This window comes from Momordica charantia (assembly GCF_013281855.1).
Source record: "Momordica charantia cultivar OHB3-1 chromosome 9 unlocalized genomic scaffold, Mcharantia_2.0 BLBB01000009.1, whole genome shotgun sequence".
In the NCBI taxonomy this organism is placed as follows: Eukaryota; Viridiplantae; Streptophyta; class Magnoliopsida; order Cucurbitales; family Cucurbitaceae; genus Momordica; species Momordica charantia.
In genome coordinates, this window is record NW_028275167.1 from 24655974 (window position 1) to 24675693 (window position 19720).

Below are 19720 nucleotides of genomic sequence, written 5' to 3' on the forward strand. Positions count from 1 at the left end.
GAAAAATACGATTTTGTGAAATAACCCTACCTTAGCTACCTTTGAATCCTCCTCTCACTTCCACACTCCCACCTTCTTCTTCACCGTCTCCCCCTCCCTTTTAGCTGCTGCCACCGCCGACGCCGACGACGACGTCGCCTCCTCCGTTCAGTGACGCCGCCGCCTTCTCCCTCCTGAAAGTTTGCTCTGATTTTCTACTCTTTTGTTATTGGTATTCTCCCATGGACTCCGAGGATGGAAACCGAGCTTTAACCAGCACCCCCTTCTCCGACCTCGAACCTCCCCTCTCTGCACCAGTTCTCGAGGCGCTGGCCCAATCTGGTTTTCAATTTTGTACTCCAGTTCAAGCCGCCACGATTCCGTTGCTATGTAGCCACAAGGACGTCGCCGTCGATGCCGCCACCGGTTCGGGGAAAACCTTAGCGTTTGTAGTTCCGGTTGTCGAGATCCTCCGCCGATGTTCTAGTCGCCCCAAAGCTCACCAGGTTCGTCTCACTTTGTTTCATGTCATTCGAGTGACTTTTTGTTATTATCGACTCATAGAAGCGTTCAAATTATCTTTCTACATGTTATTCATATATTGTATGCAGGTTATGGGGATAATAATTTCCCCAACAAGGGAGCTTTCCTCTCAAATTTACAATGTTGCGCTTCCTTTTGTTTCTACACTATCGAATTTCAAATCGGTGCTTCTCGTTGGAGGAGCCGAAGTAAAGGCAGACATGAAAAAAATAGAAGACGAAGGTGCAAACCTGTTGATTGGGACTCCAGGAAGGTTATTCGATATAATGGAACGTATGGACAACTTGGATTTTCGGAATTTTGAGGTATGCGTCGGCCTCAAAAACTTGTTCTTAGTTAATATATTACGACAATAAATGTTCTTCAGTTAAGTAGTTGATAACTTGGTGTAAAATGATCCTTTACAGGACCCCATATATATATACAGAAAGGGGTTATGCCATTCAAAGACAGATGCTATATTGTTTCCTCCAGTTTATGTTTTTTATTTAGTGAATTTTTCTTACCAAAAGGAAAAAGATTTCTTATTGTCTGCATTTTATGTTTACATTTGCATCTATACTTTCAACCCTTCCGTCAGTTGATTATCACAAAGTTTTATTGTAGCTTTGATTATTTACCTACAGGTTTTGATACTGGATGAGGCAGATAGGCTCTTGGATATGGGATTTCAAAAGCAGATAACGTCAATTATATCTCGTTTGCCTAAGCTTCGTAGGACTGGTCTTTTTTCAGCTACACAAACCGAAGCAGTTGAAGAGCTATCAAAGGCAGGGCTAAGAAATCCTGTCAGGGTTGAAGTAAAGGCAGAAACAAAGTCTGGTTCATTGTCATCAACACAACTTGCATCTTCGAAAACTCCGTCTGGTCTTCATATTGAGGTATCTTATGCAATTGCTTCTCTTTAAGATAATTTGCATGTTTCAATTAAATAACTTGATGCATGGAGTAAATGACGGATATGTGAATATTAAAGACTTTTATTTACACTTCCTTGATCCCAGCCATTGTCATTGGGGATAGATATTATAAGCACTCTTAAATCATGGTCTTATTGAACTTAGTTGTTTATGAAGAACTCGAGACACAAGTTCACAACTGATACTTTTGTCCATGAAAAGGTTATGGGCGGTCATGGTGTGTGGATTGAATTATGCCCAGTATCCAAGAACGAAAAGTCTAGGATTTGTATGTAAACATTGCGTGCATGCTCGCAATTATTCTATAAGTAGTTTTGCTTGCATGTCCTGCAGTTTTATTTCAATATTTTTTGTCCTTTTGACTTTGCAGTATTTGGAATGTGAAGCGGACAAGAAGTCTGCTCAACTTGTTGATATTCTTGTTAAGAACAGAGCCAAAAAAATCATAGTGTAAGTTATCTGTTGGATTTATATACTTTCTAATTTATGACAAATATGGTTAAATATGGCAATGTTTTCCCCCCATTTTAGCATGGTTTTGTATTGTACAGATACTTCATGACTTGTGCATGTGTTGACTATTGGGGAGTTGTTCTACCACAACTTACCATTTTAAAGGGTTTTTCCTTGATCCCTCTGCATGGAAAGATGAAACAAGTAACTTTTCATAGACCATATTCTGTAAATTTTAAATTGCATTATTGGAAGCTCACAATGGATTTTGATGACCTATATCTTTTCTGTTCTATAGACCGCCAGGGAGAAAGCACTAGCCTCATTTGTATCCCTCTCGAGTGGTGTCCTTCTATGCACAGATGTTGCAGCCCGTGGACTTGACATTCCTGGTGTCGATTGTATAGTTCAGGTTGGCTATGGATGTCAGTCCATATTATTTTTCATATAGAACTTTTCTTAAAGAATTATGGTCTTTTAAGTGCATATATCCCTGAGCTAAAATAGATCTACTTATTGTTTGGTTATGCAGTACGATCCTCCTCAAGATCCTAATGTTTTTGTACATAGAGTTGGCCGGACAGCTCGACTGGGTAGAGAAGGAAATGCCATTGTTTTTCTGTTGCCGAAGGTGCAATTTGTGCTATTTGGTCTTTTTTATTATTGGAATTTTATATAATAAAACGAATGAACGTTGGAATATTGGTTCCTCCAAGTCTCTTTGGTTAATATTAATAAATAAGAAAATTATAAATAAACTCTTCTTTGTTGAAGTGGTTATTAATATTAATTATGAGAATTCTGACTTATTTGCATAGGAAGAAGCTTATATAGAATTTCTACGCATAAGAAGGGTTCCTATACAAGAGAGAAATTGTTGTGATGATGCTTCAGATGTAGTTCAACAGGTGAGGATATTAATCTTTGTGGTGAATGTTTCCGTTTTCTGTTTATGTTAGCAGTAAAAAAAGTTCCAAGTGTCATTTTACTTTTACTAAAACACCCGACGTCATATTAAAACTTGTTATAGATACGAACCGCTGCAAAAAGGGATCGTGATGTTATGGAGAAGGGAGTTAAGGCATTCGTTTCTTTTATACGTGCTTATAAAGAGCACCACTGCGCTTTCATTTTCAGGTGCCTAATGACATTTCTTTTAAATATTCTAAACAATCCGCAGAATACCTAGCTTTCTAATGTTTTGTTGTCACTGTCATTCAGATGGAAAGAACTTGAAATAGGGAAGCTGGCCATGGGTTATGGTTTGTTGCAACTGCCTTTGATGCCTGAGGTAAAGCACCACTCACTGTCGACCGAGGGTTTTGTCCCCGTTGAAGATATTAACTTCGAGGAGGTTAAATTCAAGTAAGGACTCTTCACAGTCAGTCTTTATCTTTTCAGCCATTTTGTTATCTCTCTCTTTTTCCATTGTCTCCACTCTCGATTTGCTAGTTTTTTAACGATACTTACTTTGTGTCACAGACAAGTAGTAATATGATTTTTGAATATGTGGGAGCTTACTGCTGTATGTAAAATAATGAAAATGTAGACTGATTCAGAAAACATACAAGAGTAGAAACATAGTTTATTTCCAACCACTGCCTAAGATAAATTTGATAGATGTATTAGCCGGGGGTATTTGGCTCACTAATCTATGGTTTGTATATGAGCTTGTTTGTCTCAAATTTCAAACTTGTTCATCACATGGATCGAAGCAAATAAGTTTGTCTGCCTTTTGGAAACCCACCTTTTGGAAACCCGCCCTTTGAGCTACACGCTAACTTTTACAAAATCACAATCATAAATCCACAAATAAAATAAGAACTACCTAATTTAGGCGGATGAAACTTGCCTATATAATTCAGCCTTAGGCTATACAAATTTGGGCTTTCCAAAACATGGGACCAAATGCTTATTAATGTCATATTGCTATGATCTTACATTTATTTATGTGTGTATGATATATTTTGATAAGTTCTCTGTTTTGCCCACTTGAGTTTGGCTCAACTAGCTGAGACACTTATCTCTAACCAAATGTCGAGTTTCCCTACTCCCACGTGTTATATTAAAAATATTAGTTTTTGTTCTGATTTCAATGTTTACTTCACATCATAGTGACTGATATTGCAAAAAAAAAAGGTTTTCCCTTAGCTTACAAACATCTTGTTAGGGATAAATCTCGGGAAAAACAACGGAAGAAGAATCTTCAAGCTAAGAAGGAAGCACAAAAGCAGCAGCCTAAACCCGAGCCGAAGAAGAACTCTAATGCTGCTACAGCTCCGGTCTTGAGAAAGAAAACAGCTCGACAGAGACGTGCTGCACAAACAGTTGAAGATGAGGATGAGTTAGCGCACGAATATCGACTGTTGAAAAAACTCAAAAAGGGAACTATCGACGAAACTGAATATGCAAAGTTAACTGGGACTGAGGAGCTACTGTGAAATGCATGAGTAAATTCTAAGATTCCAGTGAACTCTCAAAGACATTTACGACATAGCAAGAGTCTCGAGCATCAGAGACGGTCGGTCTTTTGAGAACGAGAGAGAATCACAGTACCTTGAAAGCTTTGTTTGGAGAACTTATGCTGCTGAAAGGGACCGATTCTGCAATGATAATCTTTGGAGTCCCAAAAGTTTTTGGCTTGAAGTTTGGTTGCAGCTGGAACAGATTTTTGCTTAACTGATAGGTCTACCGGTATTATTGAGCTACATCTCTTTCTTTTGTATATTATGTTGCTAGTAGGTGATTTTCCTATGTAAATTATGCCCTTTCTCAGGCTTCTTTTACTATTTATACACCCTTGATATGATATTTTTGTATCCTAATAGATAAATTCTGCCCACTTTATTTATTAGTTCTAGATGTTAGTGTTTATCTTTCTAAACCTTTTTTTTTGGGTTAAAATATTATTTTAGTCCTCTACTTCCGACTTTAGTTCATTTTAGTCCATATAGTTTAAAATCTCATTTTGACTCTAGTATAAAAAAGATCGTTGTTGGGGTCCTTATTTAGAAAAAAATTATCACAAATTTACACGTGACAAATAACGCGTTGAAATTGTAATAAAAAGTTTATATAAAAATATATTAAGGGATCGAGGTCATCACTTTTTAGAAGTATATATACCATTTTGAGATTTAAAGTTTGAAAATGTAGGTTTTTATTTATTTATTATTTATTTTTAATGCTCTCTTTCTAAACTTCCTCTTATTCATAGTATAACTTTCATTATTTGTTTGATAAATTTTGATGAAGTGTTGATTATGATGCGATCTATATAAATTAATTTTTGTTTGATTTTGTATGATAATGCACTAGATTGATATGTATGTCACACCTTTAGTTTAAAGACGTAATCGATTGATTTTGTATGATAATGCACTAGATTGATATGTATGTCACACCTTTAGTTTAAAGACGTAATCTAAAGACGTAATTAATAATAGGGATCAGTATACAATTAGTCTATTTTATGATTCAAATTACACAATCAACTTAACTTTTTAATCATAGATCATTGTCATTTCTAATATATGTTAAAACAAGGATAAAAAATAAAGTCAAATATGTAATAAATTTAGAATTAATTTTTGTTTTGAAATCTCTAAAATCGTACCATTTCATGAAATCCCTTATTTTTGTTTTGAAATACTTAAATCTCTAATTTGAAAACTAGTTTATTAGATTTTGGATATATGACACAAACAGTTCAAATTATATATTATATAACTATTTGACTATATACTATTAAAAGTTATATATTATATAACCTAAATATTTTAGTATATACCACTAAACACTATATATTATATAATCTTTTGAAGTTGCATATATTTATTATACTGTAAATTATGAGATAAAAATATATTATATGTATAATATTATATAATAATAAAGAAGTATATATTATATAACCATTTAGTATATATCTTATCATACTATTGAAAAAAAAAGCATGAAAAAAAAGTCGGAAAAAAAAATTCGGTGAGAGAGGAATTTTTTAAAATTTGATTACAAAAGTAAAAATTTTGTATTATTTGTGATATGAGAAAAAAATGAGATTTTTTAAGTTAGATCAAAGAGAAAAGATTTAAAATTCAAATACGAAAAAAATTGATAAAAATCAAATCTAATCATTTAAATAAAAAATAAATTTAATTAAATAAAATAATAATTGAGGCAGGATTAATGAAAATTTAAAATCAAAATTTGAAAACTTTTCAGTTATTTGTGAAATATTGGTTCTAAATGACCCATTAGAGATATTTTCTCTCAATAATAAATTTTAATCTATGGTAGAAATGTTTTTAGTAAATAAAAAGGCTTGGGAAATCCATTTGTTTGTAACAAGTTGAAAGAAAATCTATTGAAATATTTTTTCCCCCTCAAATTTTAATTTTGGGGATCAATATCAAATTTATAATAATCCATTATGCTACGGAAGGGTGTTCAATATTAATTTTTGTTCAACTATAGGGCTATTTGTTTTTTTTTCCTTTCTTTTTCTGATTTTCAGTTTTTTGTTTTTAGAAACATAAGGAATTTGTGTAATTTTGAGAAATATATTTCAAAAATTAGAATTTTGAACAACAAAATTAAACGTTAAGCTCCTTGATTTTCAAAAACTAATAATATATATATATATATATATATATATATTATTTTTTTGAGTTGGAATGATAGTACCTAAATATATGGATATGCATATAAATCTCATACTATTGTTTAGTTTCAATAAGTAACTAACTATTTTATTAAAAAAACGTAATTAAAAAATAAAAAACTTATTTGTGCTTGGAATCTCTGTAAAAATCATAATGATTTGAAATCCGCAGGATTTGGAATTAAAAAGTAAGAAATTTCAAATAGATTTAATTGTTATAAAATTTATATTTTAGAATGAAGTTTTCCTCTAAACCCTAAAATATTACATAAATTTAAAATACAAATATGAAAAAGGAAACTTTAAATTCTAAACTCAAAACTTTGAAAAGATTTAATAGATTTTAAATACAAATATGGAAAAGAAATCCCTACCACCTAAAACTTTGATCGCAATAAATAATACAAATATAAATTAGATTATGTTTTTTTTGTTTGAAAAGATATCATGATTTAATCTCATAATATTTAAAATTGCTATTAATAAATTAGGATGGAAAATTTTTATCAATAAACTTCTTATTTTATTTTCGAATATTCAGATCAAAAAATTGTAATCTAATTTATTTCAAAATTTTCTTTTTGTTTTTTCCATTTTTGAACGTAAAATTTTGTGATTATAAACAAAGATAGAAGAGTTTTAAATAATTTATAATATTTCAAATAACTTATTCAGTAGTCCCTTGTTTCATACGCAAAGAGTCGCCTCCGTAGTCGCCGTCGCAAATCGGAAAACTTCCAAAACCCTTCGCCGGCGCTCCCTCTCTGAATCTCACCACCGCATATCCTCTGCATAAAGGCGGTTGGTGGCTACAGCTTATGATTTTTTCTTTTCTTTTTCCGATTGATTCAGTCTGATAGAGGTCGTGTGTAGAAAATGAAAAGTAGCGGATCATCTCTTTTTTGTTTATTTAGTGATCGTTTTGTGTTTTTTTTTTTAATCTCGCAGGTCTGCTGAATGGCTGGTGCTGGAGAAATTGCTGCGGCGAAGTTCTTGCAAGTATGTTTCTGTTTTTTGGTTGTCGTTTGGCTTCTGGGGAATATCATATAATGGAGTTGGAGAAGTCCATGTTGTGTTTCGGAAGGTAATAATAGTTGTTTTTCTCTCACATTCACTTTGCTGATAAGGATTTATTTGCTTTTGATAGGATGGGCGTAGGCAAAATTTGTTTCTGCAGAGTTATTCCCACTGTAAACGGCATGGATTATTGGGGATGCTGCCAAGTTCGACTATGAGATCAGTTAATTCTAACAGAGGATTTGTTCCGCTGAGATTTAGGGCATCAAGCAAAGCCAGGGCTGTGGATTGTAAGGTGGTGGCAAGTCCAGTAGATGAGGCTTCAAGCTTGGTTGAGAAACCCAATACAGAGGTTATTCATTTTTTCCGTGTTCCTTTGATTCAGGAAAGTGCCACTTCTGAACTTCTCAAGTCCGTCCAAGTGAAGATTTCAAATCAGATTATTGGTTTGCAAACTGAGCAGTGTTACAACATTGGGATTCAGTCCGAGATTTCAAATGAAAAGCTATCTGTGCTTAGATGGCTTCTTCAGGAAACTTATGAGCCTGAGAATTTAGGGACGGAGAGCTTTCTTGAGAAGAAGCAGCGGCAAGGACTGGAATCTGTTATAATTGAGGTTGGACCCCGTTTGTCTTTCACTACAGCCTGGTCCTCAAATGCTGTGTCAATCTGCAAAGCATGTGGACTAAAAGAGGTGACGCGTATGGAACGTTCGAGGAGGTATTTGTTGTACACTAAAGGTGCGTTGCAAGAACATCAGATTAATGGGTTTGCTGCAATGGTTCATGATAGATGACAGAATGCGTTTATATTCAGAGGCTTACATCTATTGAGACTAGTGTGAAGCCTGAGGAGATTCGATTTGTCCCCGTTTTAGAACAAGGTCGGAAGGCACTGGAGGAGATTAATCAAGAGATGGGATTAGCCTTTGATGAACAAGATCTTCTCTACTACACCAAGCTTTTCAGGGAGGAAATCAAGCGAAATCCAACAACGGTGGAACTGTTTGATATTGCTCAATCCAACAGTGAGCACAGTAGGCATTGGTTTTTTAATGGAAAACTTGTTATAGATGGAAAGCCTATGAGTAGAACGCTTATGCAGATTGTCAAGAGCACCTTGAAGGCAAATCCTAACAATTCTGTGATCGGATTTAAGGATAATTCAAGTGCAATTCGAGGATACTTGGTTAATCAGTTGCGACCCGTTTGTCCTGGTTCAACAAGTCCGTTAGAAGAAAGTAGATGTGATCTTGATATTTTATTTACAGCTGAGACCCATGCAACTGGGAAGGGGTCTTTGGTTGGTGCAGGTACAGCTGGTTATTGTGTTGGAAATCTCAATATAGAAGGGTCCTATGCTCCATGGGAAGATTCATCATTCACCTACCCACCCAACTTGGCTTCGCCTTTGAAGATCTTGATTGATGCGAGTAATGGTGCATCGGACTATGGTAATAAATTTGGGGAGCCATTGATTCAAGGCTTTGCTAGAACATTTGGGATGAGACTACCTAATGGCGAAAGACGAGAGTGGTTGAAGCCGATCATGTTCAGTGGAGGCTTTGGGCAAACTGATCATACCCACATCTCAAAGGAAGAGCCTGCCATTGGAATGTTGGTTGTAAAAATTGGAGGCCCTGCTTATCGCATTGGTATGGGAGGTGGAGCTGCATCAAGCATGGTTAGTGGTCAGAATGATGCGGAGCTTGATTTTAATGCTGTGCAACGTGGGGATGCTGAGATGGCACAAAAACTTTACCGTGTTGTTCGTGCTTGTGTTGAAATGGGGGAAAATAACCCAATTATTAGCATTCATGATCAGGGAGCGGGGGGGAATTGTAATGTTGTCAAGGAAATTATAGATCCAAAAGGAGCAGAAATTGATATAAGGGCAGTTGTTGTTGGTGATCACACTATGTCTGTCTTAGAGATTTGGGGTGCAGAATATCAGGAACAAGATGCCATCTTAGTTAAGCCTGAATGTCGTAGTGTATTACAATTAGTGTGTGATAGAGAAAGGTTACCAATGGCTGTAATTGGTGTAATAAGTGATCATGGTCGTTGCGTTTTAGTTGATAGTATTGCAATCCAAAAATGCATTGCTAGTGGACTTCCTCCCCCTCCTCCTGCTGTGGATCTCGAGCTTAAGAAAATACTTGGGGACATGCCTAAAAAAACCTTTGAATTCCAACGAGATGTTCATGTTCTGGAGCCACTTGATATTGCTCCTGGAACTACAGTATTAGATTCTCTTAAAAGAGTGTTGAGACTTTTGTCGGTAGGTTCGAAACGATGCTTCACAACAAAATCAGATAGATGTGTAACAGGTCTTGTAGCACAACAACAACCTGTAGGGCCATTGCAAATTCCTCTTGCTGATGTTGCAGTCAAGGCACCGTCTTATTCTAATTTGACTGGAAGTGCGACTGGAGTTGGGGAGCAGCCCATAAAAGGCCTACTTGATCCCAAAGCAATGGCTAGATTGGCACTTGGAGAAGCACTCACTAATATTATTTGGGCTAAAATTTCCTGTCTTTCTGATATTAAAGCTAGTGGAAATTGGATGTATGCTGCCAAGCTTGATGGGGAAGGGGCAGCCACGTATGATGCAGCCGTGGCTCTTTCGGAGACTATGATCGAACTTGGCGTAGCTATTGATGGAGGTAAAGACAGTTTGTCAATGGCGGCCCAAGCTGGCGGAGAGGCGGTTAAGGCTCCTGGAAATCTTGTTATTAGTGCTTATGTTCCTTGTCCTGATATAACGAAAACAGTTACTCCTGATTTGAAGCTAGGGGATGATGGAATTATCCTTCACATTGATCTGGGAAAGGGAGAGCGACGATTAGGTGGATCTGCTTTTGCTCAGGCTTTTGACCAAGTTGGAGATGTGTGTCCTGATTTCGATGATGTTCCTTACTTCAAAAGAGTTTTTGAGTGCATTCAGGAACTCCTTGCTAGAGAGTTGATCTCTGCTGGTCATGATATTAGTGATGGTGGCTTGGTGGTTTCTATCTTGGAGATGGCATTTGCTGGAAATTGTGGCATCATCTTGGATTTGACATCACGTGGAAAGAGTGTGTCCCAAATACTTTATGCAGAAGAGCTTGGACTTGTACTTGAGGTAAGCAAGGATAACTTAGACATTGTAATGAAAGTGTTAACCACTGCTGGTGTAACTGCTGATATCATTGGACAAGCAACTGCTACTCCTATTATAGAAGTCAAGGTTGATGGTGTGACTCGTTTGAAAGAGGAAACTTCTCTGCTCAGAGATATGTGGGAGAAAACTAGTTTTGAGCTTGAAAAAAAACAGTGTTTGCCTTCTTGTGTGGAATCAGAAAAAGATGGATTGAAAACTAGGCATGAGCCTTTGTGGGAATTGTCTTTTGTTCCTTCCTCTACAGATGAGAAATATTTATCTTCAACATTTAAGCCTAAAGTAGCTATAATTCGAGAGGAAGGGAGCAATGGAGATAGGGAAATGTCTGCTGCATTTCATGCTGCTGGTTTTGAACCGTGGGATGTGGCGATGTCCGATATCTCGGAGCGAAAAATCACATTAGGGCAATTCCGTGGAATAGTATTTGTTGGAGGTTTCAGCTATGCAGATGTTTTTGGTTCAGCCAAAGGTTGGGCTGCTTCAATCCGATTCGATCAATCCGTGCTGAATCAATTTCAAGAGTTTTATCAACGGCCAGATACATTCAGTCTTGGAGTTTGCAATGGGTGTCAACTCATGGCTCTCTTATGGTGGGTGCCAGGCCCCCAAGTTGGTGGTGTGCTCGATGTTGGTGGGGATGCTTCACAACCAAGGTTCATTCACAATGAATCAGGACGGTTTGAGTGTCGTTTCACAAGTGTGACCATAAAGGATTCACCGGCTATAATGTTTAGGGGAATGGAAGGCAGTACATTGGGTGTGTGGTCTGCCCATGGTGAGGGAAGAGCATATTTCCCCGACGATGGAGTTCTCGATCGAATTCTCATTTCTAACTTGGCCCCAGTAAGATACTGTGATGATGATGGTAATCCAACAGAAGTTTACCCTTTCAATATGAACGGGTCTCCCTTGGGAATTGCTGCAATTTGTTCTCCAGATGGTAGGCACCTTGCTATGATGCCTCATCCGGAACGTTGCTTCTTGATGTGGCAGTTTCCTTGGCATCCCAAGCAGTGGAACGTGCGCAAAGAAGGTCCAAGCCCGTGGCTGCGGATGTTTCAAAATGCTCGAGAGTGGTGCTCCAGAGAAGCTTAATAATCCATTGAAAGTACCTGCTATAATTGATTTTGGAACTTATGTATTGTTCTAGTTTTCTTAATTATACTAGGATGCTTGACATTTACTACCATCGCATTTTAAATTTAGAGTTATTATTTTTCTGATTTTAGGCAATGCCATCAATTGACACTAGGAATCATTCACAATCTCTCTCTTCAATCTTCTAACCTTTCTTCCCTTTACACTTTTGTTCTTCAACTGGTCTTTGTTCAATTAACTTTTTATTGAACTGTTGGAGCTCACTTTTGACGTTTGGGGGATACTGACATGGAGTTCTCAAATGCGTAATCAGGATCTTCAAGAAATTGAAGGTACAATTTATTTCGTTCAAAAGCTTGTTTGTTTCCTTTCTTTTTTTCTTTACAGCCTTTAGGTTTGTTTTGCGTTTCTATTCCTAAAAACTAGAACTTATATGAACAAGAAATACTGGGTAATCTTTTAAATAATTTTTTTTCCTTCATTTCCTTTTTTCACTTTCAGATTCATGGAGTACTGAATGTTGTGATCAGTTGGGGCCTTCTACCTCTGATTGGTAAATATAATAGCAAGGTACATAAGAAAATTCCTTTCGGCAGACATGTATAGTTTTATCTTCACATCTTCTGCAGACTGGTCGAGGACTGGTCAAAAGCTTGAAAATGAGTCAAAAGGAGAATAATGTTTCATCTCATCACCGCAATATTAGAATTACTTTCACCATGATGGTCAGTCTTTAGTCTTTATATTTTTTTCAACAATATATTTTTCGTTCATTTTGTTGGACCTCTTTCAAAGATTGTACAGATATGTGCAATTGACAGCAACAAAACAGCAAGCTATTTGAGTAATAGCAGTATTGTTTATAGGACAGCAGCTTTTATAATAAGTGCAATGCAAGTTTTACTTCACATAATCTTGATCGTGGCCCTTCATTATTTTATCAGAGTGAATAACAATAATATTATGCTCCAATTTTCTAAAGAAAATTCTTGATTATCTTTCTAAAGTTGTTATTTACTTCATCTGCTGGTAATGAGGATAATAATTTCCCTGACAAAAGGGAGCTCTTCTTACAAACTTCAATGTTGCTCTTTCTTTTGTTTCTACACTATTAAATTTCAAATCAACGCTTCTCGTCGGAGGAGCCGAAGTAGAAGTAGACATGAAGATAATTAAAGACGAAGATGCAAATTTGTTGATTGGGACTCCTGGAAGGCTATTGATGTAATGGAGCGTATGGACGAGTTCGATTTTTGGAAATGTTAGGTATTCTTCAACCTCAAGTGCTTGTTCCTGGTTATTGGATTATTTGAGTTTATGTATTTACTGTCTAATCTAACACCTCTCTCCCATAACAACAAGTTTTCCTTTCAGTCAAGTGGTTGGGTCCAAATGGTTATGCCATTCTGAAACAGATTCTATACTGCCTTCTGTACATATTTTCTATTTAGTGATTTTTTTCATCCAAATGAAAATAAGTTTCTTATTGCCTGCATCTTTAAATTTTCAACCTTTTAGTTAGCAACTTTCTTGGAATATTGTACTGGTCTAACTTATAAAATGACGTTTTAGAAGCCAATTGATGGAAACACAGTTTATATGAACTTTGATTTTTCAAGCAGGTTCTGATATTGGATGAAGCAAATACCTCGTTTACCTTAGCTTCGTAGGATTGGTCTTTCTTAAACTACACAAACTAATTGAAATCCATGGTCATCAATCAATGCAACTTGCATCTTGTAAACTCCGTCTGGTCTTCATATTGAGGTATCCTATGCAACTGCCTAGCTTCTCATTTCATGCTAATTTGCATGTTTCAATCCAATAACTCCATGCATGCAGTGAATGATGTATTTGTGGTTAAGGATTTTCATTTACGCTTCTACGATTCCATTTATTCGTCAACTAGGATGTGTATGATAAAATCTAAGTCTTGGTCTTATTGAAGTTAGATGTTTACGAAGAACTTGAAAACAAGTTCTTAATAGATACTTGGTTATGAGCTGACATGCAGAATGGGTTATGCCCAGTAGTCGAGAAATATTGCATATTTAATTGCATACATGCTATTCATATTAGAATTAACTGTTCCATGTTTGTTTTGATTTTCGTTTTATGGTTCGGGCTACTTTTGGTTTGAGCTGATATTTTTTTATATACTTACATTTGCTTTATGGAAGTATGGTTTCCCGTAGGACAAAAAGATTCCTGCAGTTTCCTTTTGATCATTTTTATTTTCCTTCTAATTCTACAGTATTTGGAATGTGAACCAAACAAACAAGAAGTCCACACAACTTGTTGACATTCTTGTTGAGAACACTGAACAAATGCAAAAAATCATAGCGTAAGTTATCTGTTGAATTTACATACTTTCTATTGTATGATTAATGTGGTTCAGAAAAAAGCGCAATGATTTTTCCTTCATTTTAGTAAGGTGCCGTATTGTTAATGATACTTCATGACTTGTGCTTGTGTTGACTACTGGGGAATTTTGCCATTGTGGCTTACCGGTTTAAAATGGTTTTCCTTAATCCCTCTACACGGAAAGACAAAACAGGTAACTTCTTCATTACTATGAGTTTTGATGTCAGGACTAAAGCACTAGCCTCATTTGTGTCCCTCTCAAGTGGTGTTCTTCTATGCACAGATCGATGTGCAGCCCGTGGACTCAACATTCTTGGCGTCAATCATATAATTCAGTTGGCCATGGATGTTGATCCATGTCTGTCTCTGTATAATTTTTTTTATATAAGAAAATGTGGTCTTTTAAGTGCATATATTATCAAGCTTAAATAGGTCTTATTGTTTGGCTATGCATTATGATACTTCTCGGTAGGCATTATGATACTTCTCAGTAAGCTTGATCCTTTTGTTGGCTTTTGATATCACTCTTATGTTGATTGTATTGCTCATTGTCGAGCCTATATTTTGCTTTCATCTTTTCCTTTTTTCTCTTACTCCTATGGGAGTTTGTATTCTTGAACTCTTTCTCCTTTTCATATATCAATGAAAAGTTGTTTTTTGTAAAAAAAAAATATAATACTTCTTAGTAAGATAACGTTTTTGTACATAGAGTTTGGTTGGACTGCTTGATTGCCTATAGAAGGGAATGCCATTTCTTTTCTTCTGCCAAAGGTTTCGTTTGTGAAGAAATTCTTCTTTGTTCTTAATATTAAAACGAACAGTTTGATTGACCTGCGTGGAAGAATCTTATTCTTACTCATTGGAAGGGCTCGAGAAATTGTTGTGGCCATGCTTCAGATATAGTTCCACAGGTGAGGATATTAGTCTTTGTAGTGAATGTTTCACTTCCATTTTAAATTTTACGGTTTATGTTAGCAGTAAAAAAGTTCAGGTGTTATTTTACTTTCACTGAAAGACCCAACGTCATATGAAAACTTGTTAGAGATACGAACCACTACAAAAAAGGATCATGATTTCTTGAGAAGGGAGTCGAGGAATTCGTTTCTTTTATACGTGCTTGTAAACAACATCACTGCTCTTTCATTTTCTGGTGCCTATGACGTTTCTTTAAGAATGCAAAATATCTCACTTTCTGGTGTTCTGGTGGAAAGAAATTGAAATAGGGAAGTTAGCTGTGCGTTATGGTTTGTTGCAGCTGCCTTTAGCGCCCAAGGTAAAGCATCACTCGCTTCGATCGAGGGAGTTGTTCGTGTCGAAGATATTAACTTAGAGGAGCTAAAATACAAGTAAGGACCCTTCACAATCTTTACTTTTTCAGCCATTTGTTATATCTCTCTCGATTTGATACACATAAGAGAGTAAAAACATGGGATATTTCATACATAAATGGTTATTTCTAGTTCTTGCCTAAGTTTGCTCTACGCCTAAAGATAATTTGATGAGTAGTTGAAAGAAGTCATCTGTTTGAAGGCATTTGGCTCACTAGTCTACATATCTTTTTTCATTTGTTTCTTTTCATTTATTTCGAGAAATATATAGATAAATTGTATTTAATATGTGAATTTACTTCATCATGTTACTAACTCACATGAATACTGTTAAAATTTGAAATACTCAAATTATTCTCATGAAACGTCTTTTCAAACATGTGAATCAAATGCTTTTTTGAATGTCATGCTGCAATGATCTTATATCTATTTATGATACTCTAAAATAGAAGTTTGCCTATAACTTACCACACGTCTTATTAGGGATGAATCTCGAGAAAAACAACCTAAGAAGAATCTCTAAGCTAAGAAGGAAGCATAAAAGCAAGAATCTCGTGGAGCCATCAATTCATAGCTACGGTATAATATTTGGAAAGAGGCTGCCATCAGTATGGGAGGTGAGTGTATTTTCAAAACGATTTTGGACGACAAAATCAGATTGAAAAAGGGAACTAGGAGATTGACCTTAGTTTTTTTGTTTTTTTAGTTTGGAGATGGAGCTTCTCCCTGTACTAGAGCACCTGCACCCGCTCCAAGACTTGAAGTTGAAAGTTGAAAGATACCAAGGATTTTTGTTATTAAACTCATCGAAGGTTTGAACATGTGACCTCCGAATAGGTGTTACTTGGAAATTAAACTGCATGCCCTCTAGCTCGAGAGATTGGCTTAATTGATCCCGAAAAAATTGGTACTCTTCAGGATACCTCGTAACTCTCCATTTTTTTCCTTCATTTTAGTCTAGTAATTTTAAAATGATAGTTTTAGTCATTGAGCTTTTAAAAAATTGACCATCTTGGACCTTCTATTTTTATTTTTATCTAAATTTTTGGATTGGCCTAGTTGGACCAATGTTACTTTCTATTCCACTTTTTTTAAATGTTTGTTTTAGTATTTGAGCTTTTAAGCTTTTTATTTAAAATTTTCAATCAAATTTTAGCGTGATACTTTGTTAAAATTTTACAAGTTATGGAGATCAAAATGGACGTTTTAAAAGTACGGAAACTATAGATACTAAAATTGATGTTTTGAAAGACCATAAATCAAAGTTGGACCAAAGTAGTATTAAACATTAAGTTTATACAATTAATTGTAGACATGTATATAATTTTCACGCCAAAGCGAGCATAGCTTAGCGGTAATTGACATATATTTGTCTCAAATTTTTTTTCTCACTCTAAATTTTCTTCTTTCTAAATTTCTCTCTAAAATTTTCCCAGAATATTTATTATTATTTATCTCTCTTCATCCAAAATTTTCATTTCTATGTATTTTTATTTATTATTTCTTTTTTTAACCCATCAGTTTTATTTACCTCTCTAAAAAATTAATATTTCTCCAAACTTTTTTCTATAAAAATTTCGTCTTTTATAACTTTTCTTTCTTTTCCAAATCTATTTTTTCCCTCAAAATTATATCTTTTTTTTATCATTCAATTTTCTGTCATGGTAATTTTATTTATCTTTGTATTTATTTATTTTCTCTAAAAATTATATTTTGAATCTTATTTTTATCTCTAAATTTTCTCCATTATAATTTTTCTCTTTCTTTCTAATTTCTTTAACATATCTTTTCTCGACTTATTTTTTCTCTTCAAAATTTTTCTGTTTTTGTATAAGTTTTCTTTCACTAATTTTTTTTTCTAATTTTTTATTTATCTCTCTAAGATTTATCTTCCAAAAATTATTTACATCTCTCTAAATTTGTATTTTCATGTCTTTACACTAGTGATAAGCAAGAATTTTCATAGGGTCGGGTCCCAAAAATAGGAAATGCATGTTCTGACTCAGTCTCCGATTCCATTTTTTAAATAATTAATACATATATTTATTACACTTTTTTACTTTTTAAATTCTAAAAATAATTAAAAACAATTATAAAACTGACGATTTTCCGAGAGACGAGGTGGAGAGCATCCTAACTCGCATCTACACTATTGTCATCTCGTATAATTTTTTCATGTTTGATTTTCTGATTTTTAAAAATAAAAAACAAAAAATGGTTATCATAGTTTTTGTTTTTCAAAAATAGAAAACTAAAAACTAAAAAACTATAAACAGAAATGGCTATGAAGTGTTAAGCTTTTGACCAAGTTGGAGCCGATATTCGAAACAGAGCTGGGGTGGGTTGATGGTGAGGGGAGATCTTGTTTTTCATTTACGGAGTTCTCAAGTTATCGTCATATCAATATTAAAGATAAAACGATATCTCGACAAATATTTATAAAACATAAAATATATATGTCCCTAACTTTCCACTTTCAATTAAACACTTTTTTCTCCTAACATAAAATTTTCTCCTTTTCTAAATTTTTTTAATAAGATATTTTGTCCTCTCTATTTTTACTCTTAACACGCTTACATCATCTTCTTTGGTTCTCCTAATCTTCTTGTCGGTTCATCGGCTCATCTCTGCCCTGTTCTAGTTATAGAATGAGCCAGATCTCTCTTGTAACTCTATTATTCCCTCGTAGTCCTTGCTGGAGAGAACTATATGAGGGATCGAGAGGGCTCTCTCCCTTGTTGTGAGAGAAAGAGAGCCGACGAGGGTGGGTGGTGGGTATCTGTAACGAATCGAAAAAATAAATAAATATGTATATTTTCAAGAGAGGCACCGAGTACATAGACGAGGCGGTCCCGGGAGTGAAAGCCCATTCCCTCGTGCTCTGGAACTCCTTTACTTCGGTTGAACAAAAAAGGTTTAATCCTGTGAAACTGTAGCGTAGTGATAGCCAACCCAGAGTTTGACATTCTCCGGTCTTGGAAGGAAACCACTGAACTTTCCTTCCCAAACGGACAAAAACACTAGGAGGAAGACGATCAGGATCTCACGTGTGGCCGCTATTGGAACAAACTCAGAATCTAAGAGTGCCAAGTGCCCCCAGTCTAGAAGGACAGTATACCACACGCTTGGAGCCAAACTTTTTTAGAAAAAGAAAAGAGATTTGTAAAAGGATAAATTTTTATCTTGTTACGGCTTTTTAAAAAGTTTTAACAGGGTTGGTTTTAAACTCTTTAAACCCTAGTTTTACATTAGTAATTTTCTCTAGACCTAGTAAAATAAAACAGTTAAGAAGAAAGAAATTTTTATACTCTAGTAAAAAAAAAAACAGTAAGTTTTCTTTCGTATTGTATTTGTTTTATTTTTTCTAATGTTAAATATTTAATTCAATTTGTTGGAAAACGTTTTGGGGTATTTTTTTTTCTTCTTTTTCAATTAGATTGAATACTTTTTACCGTTCCAGAATTTTCAGTTTAAATAATTTTGTTTCTGAAAATGTTTTTGGGCTATTTTGAACTCTTTTTGCGTAAAAAATTTAACCATCTGCATTCTACGGTATAGTTCATTCCCTTCATTTTTACATGAAAATGGTACGTTTCTATCCAGTTTTAAAGGCTTTTTTATACCCTTTTCAAATTTGATTTTTCTATAAAAAATCAGTAAATTGTTTTGTTGAATTTTCGGAACTTTTCTTTCATAAAACTGAAAAAAATTTCCATATTTAAAATCACCAAAATTTTAATAGTTTTGAAGGTTGTATATGCAGTTTTGTTGAGAAATTTTTTATAAATTCACTCTGCATTTGATTAGTAACAATTTTTAGTGTTATTTTTTAATTTTAAGGTATATTAACCAAGTTTTTCAAAATTGGCTTTGTAGCCTTAAATCCATATTTTTCATAATTGTTTCATGTGAAAAAGTTTTTGAATGGGAAGATTGAGTAGTAATGTGTTGAATTTTAAAGGTCAAGGAGGATGTTATTTACATTTGTGAGATTTCCAATAGAGGTAAACCAAAAGTTTTGTAAGTAATTGTACGTATCCCTCCAAAAACTGAATATTTATTTTAGATTTGATATGAAAGATTTGGAGTTTGACATTTTTTTTTATGAAATTGAAGTTTTATTATGATTTTATAAATATTTTAGAAATTGATATTTTATTTAATTATGAAATATTTGAAGGTATGTTTGGCAT

The 19720-nt window shown here is 34.6% G+C and overlaps 2 protein-coding genes across 2 annotated transcripts; both read left to right on the top strand.

Moving 5' to 3' along the window:
• Window positions 1-4749, top strand: LOC111015937 (P-loop containing nucleoside triphosphate hydrolases superfamily protein). The gene is made up of 11 exons (XM_022291135.2): window positions 1-485; window positions 591-827; window positions 1149-1403; window positions 1813-1892; window positions 1994-2099; window positions 2194-2307; window positions 2428-2526; window positions 2714-2803; window positions 2926-3032; window positions 3117-3260; window positions 4066-4749. Exons 1-11 carry the CDS (start codon window positions 222-224, stop codon window positions 4334-4336), a joined length of 1767 nt encoding a protein of 588 aa, XP_022146827.1. The 5' UTR covers window positions 1-221; the 3' UTR covers window positions 4337-4749.
• Window positions 4750-7227: 2478 nt separating this feature from the next.
• LOC111015867 (putative phosphoribosylformylglycinamidine synthase, chloroplastic/mitochondrial) lies at window positions 7228-16449 on the top strand. Its single transcript, XM_022291039.2, is given in 7 exon segments — window positions 7228-7359; window positions 7507-7557; window positions 7706-8363; window positions 8366-12167; window positions 12337-15545; window positions 16011-16144; window positions 16234-16449. Coding segments are annotated over 3 exon segments (4167 nt in total). The 5' UTR covers window positions 7228-7359; window positions 7507-7515; the 3' UTR covers window positions 11833-12167; window positions 12337-15545; window positions 16011-16144; window positions 16234-16449.
• The last annotated feature ends 3271 nt before the right edge of the window (window positions 16450-19720 follow it).

Coding starts and splice junctions, on each gene's coding strand:
- LOC111015937 (XM_022291135.2), top strand. CDS start 222: ATGGACTCCGAGGATGGAAACCGAGCTTTAACCAGCACCCCCTTCTCC. Junction 1,893..1,993: donor AGAGCCAAAAAAATCATAGT/GTAAGTTATCTG, acceptor TGTATTGTACAG/ATACTTCATGACTTGTGCAT. Junction 3,261..4,065: donor TTCGAGGAGGTTAAATTCAA/GTAAGGACTCTT, acceptor ACATCTTGTTAG/GGATAAATCTCGGGAAAAAC.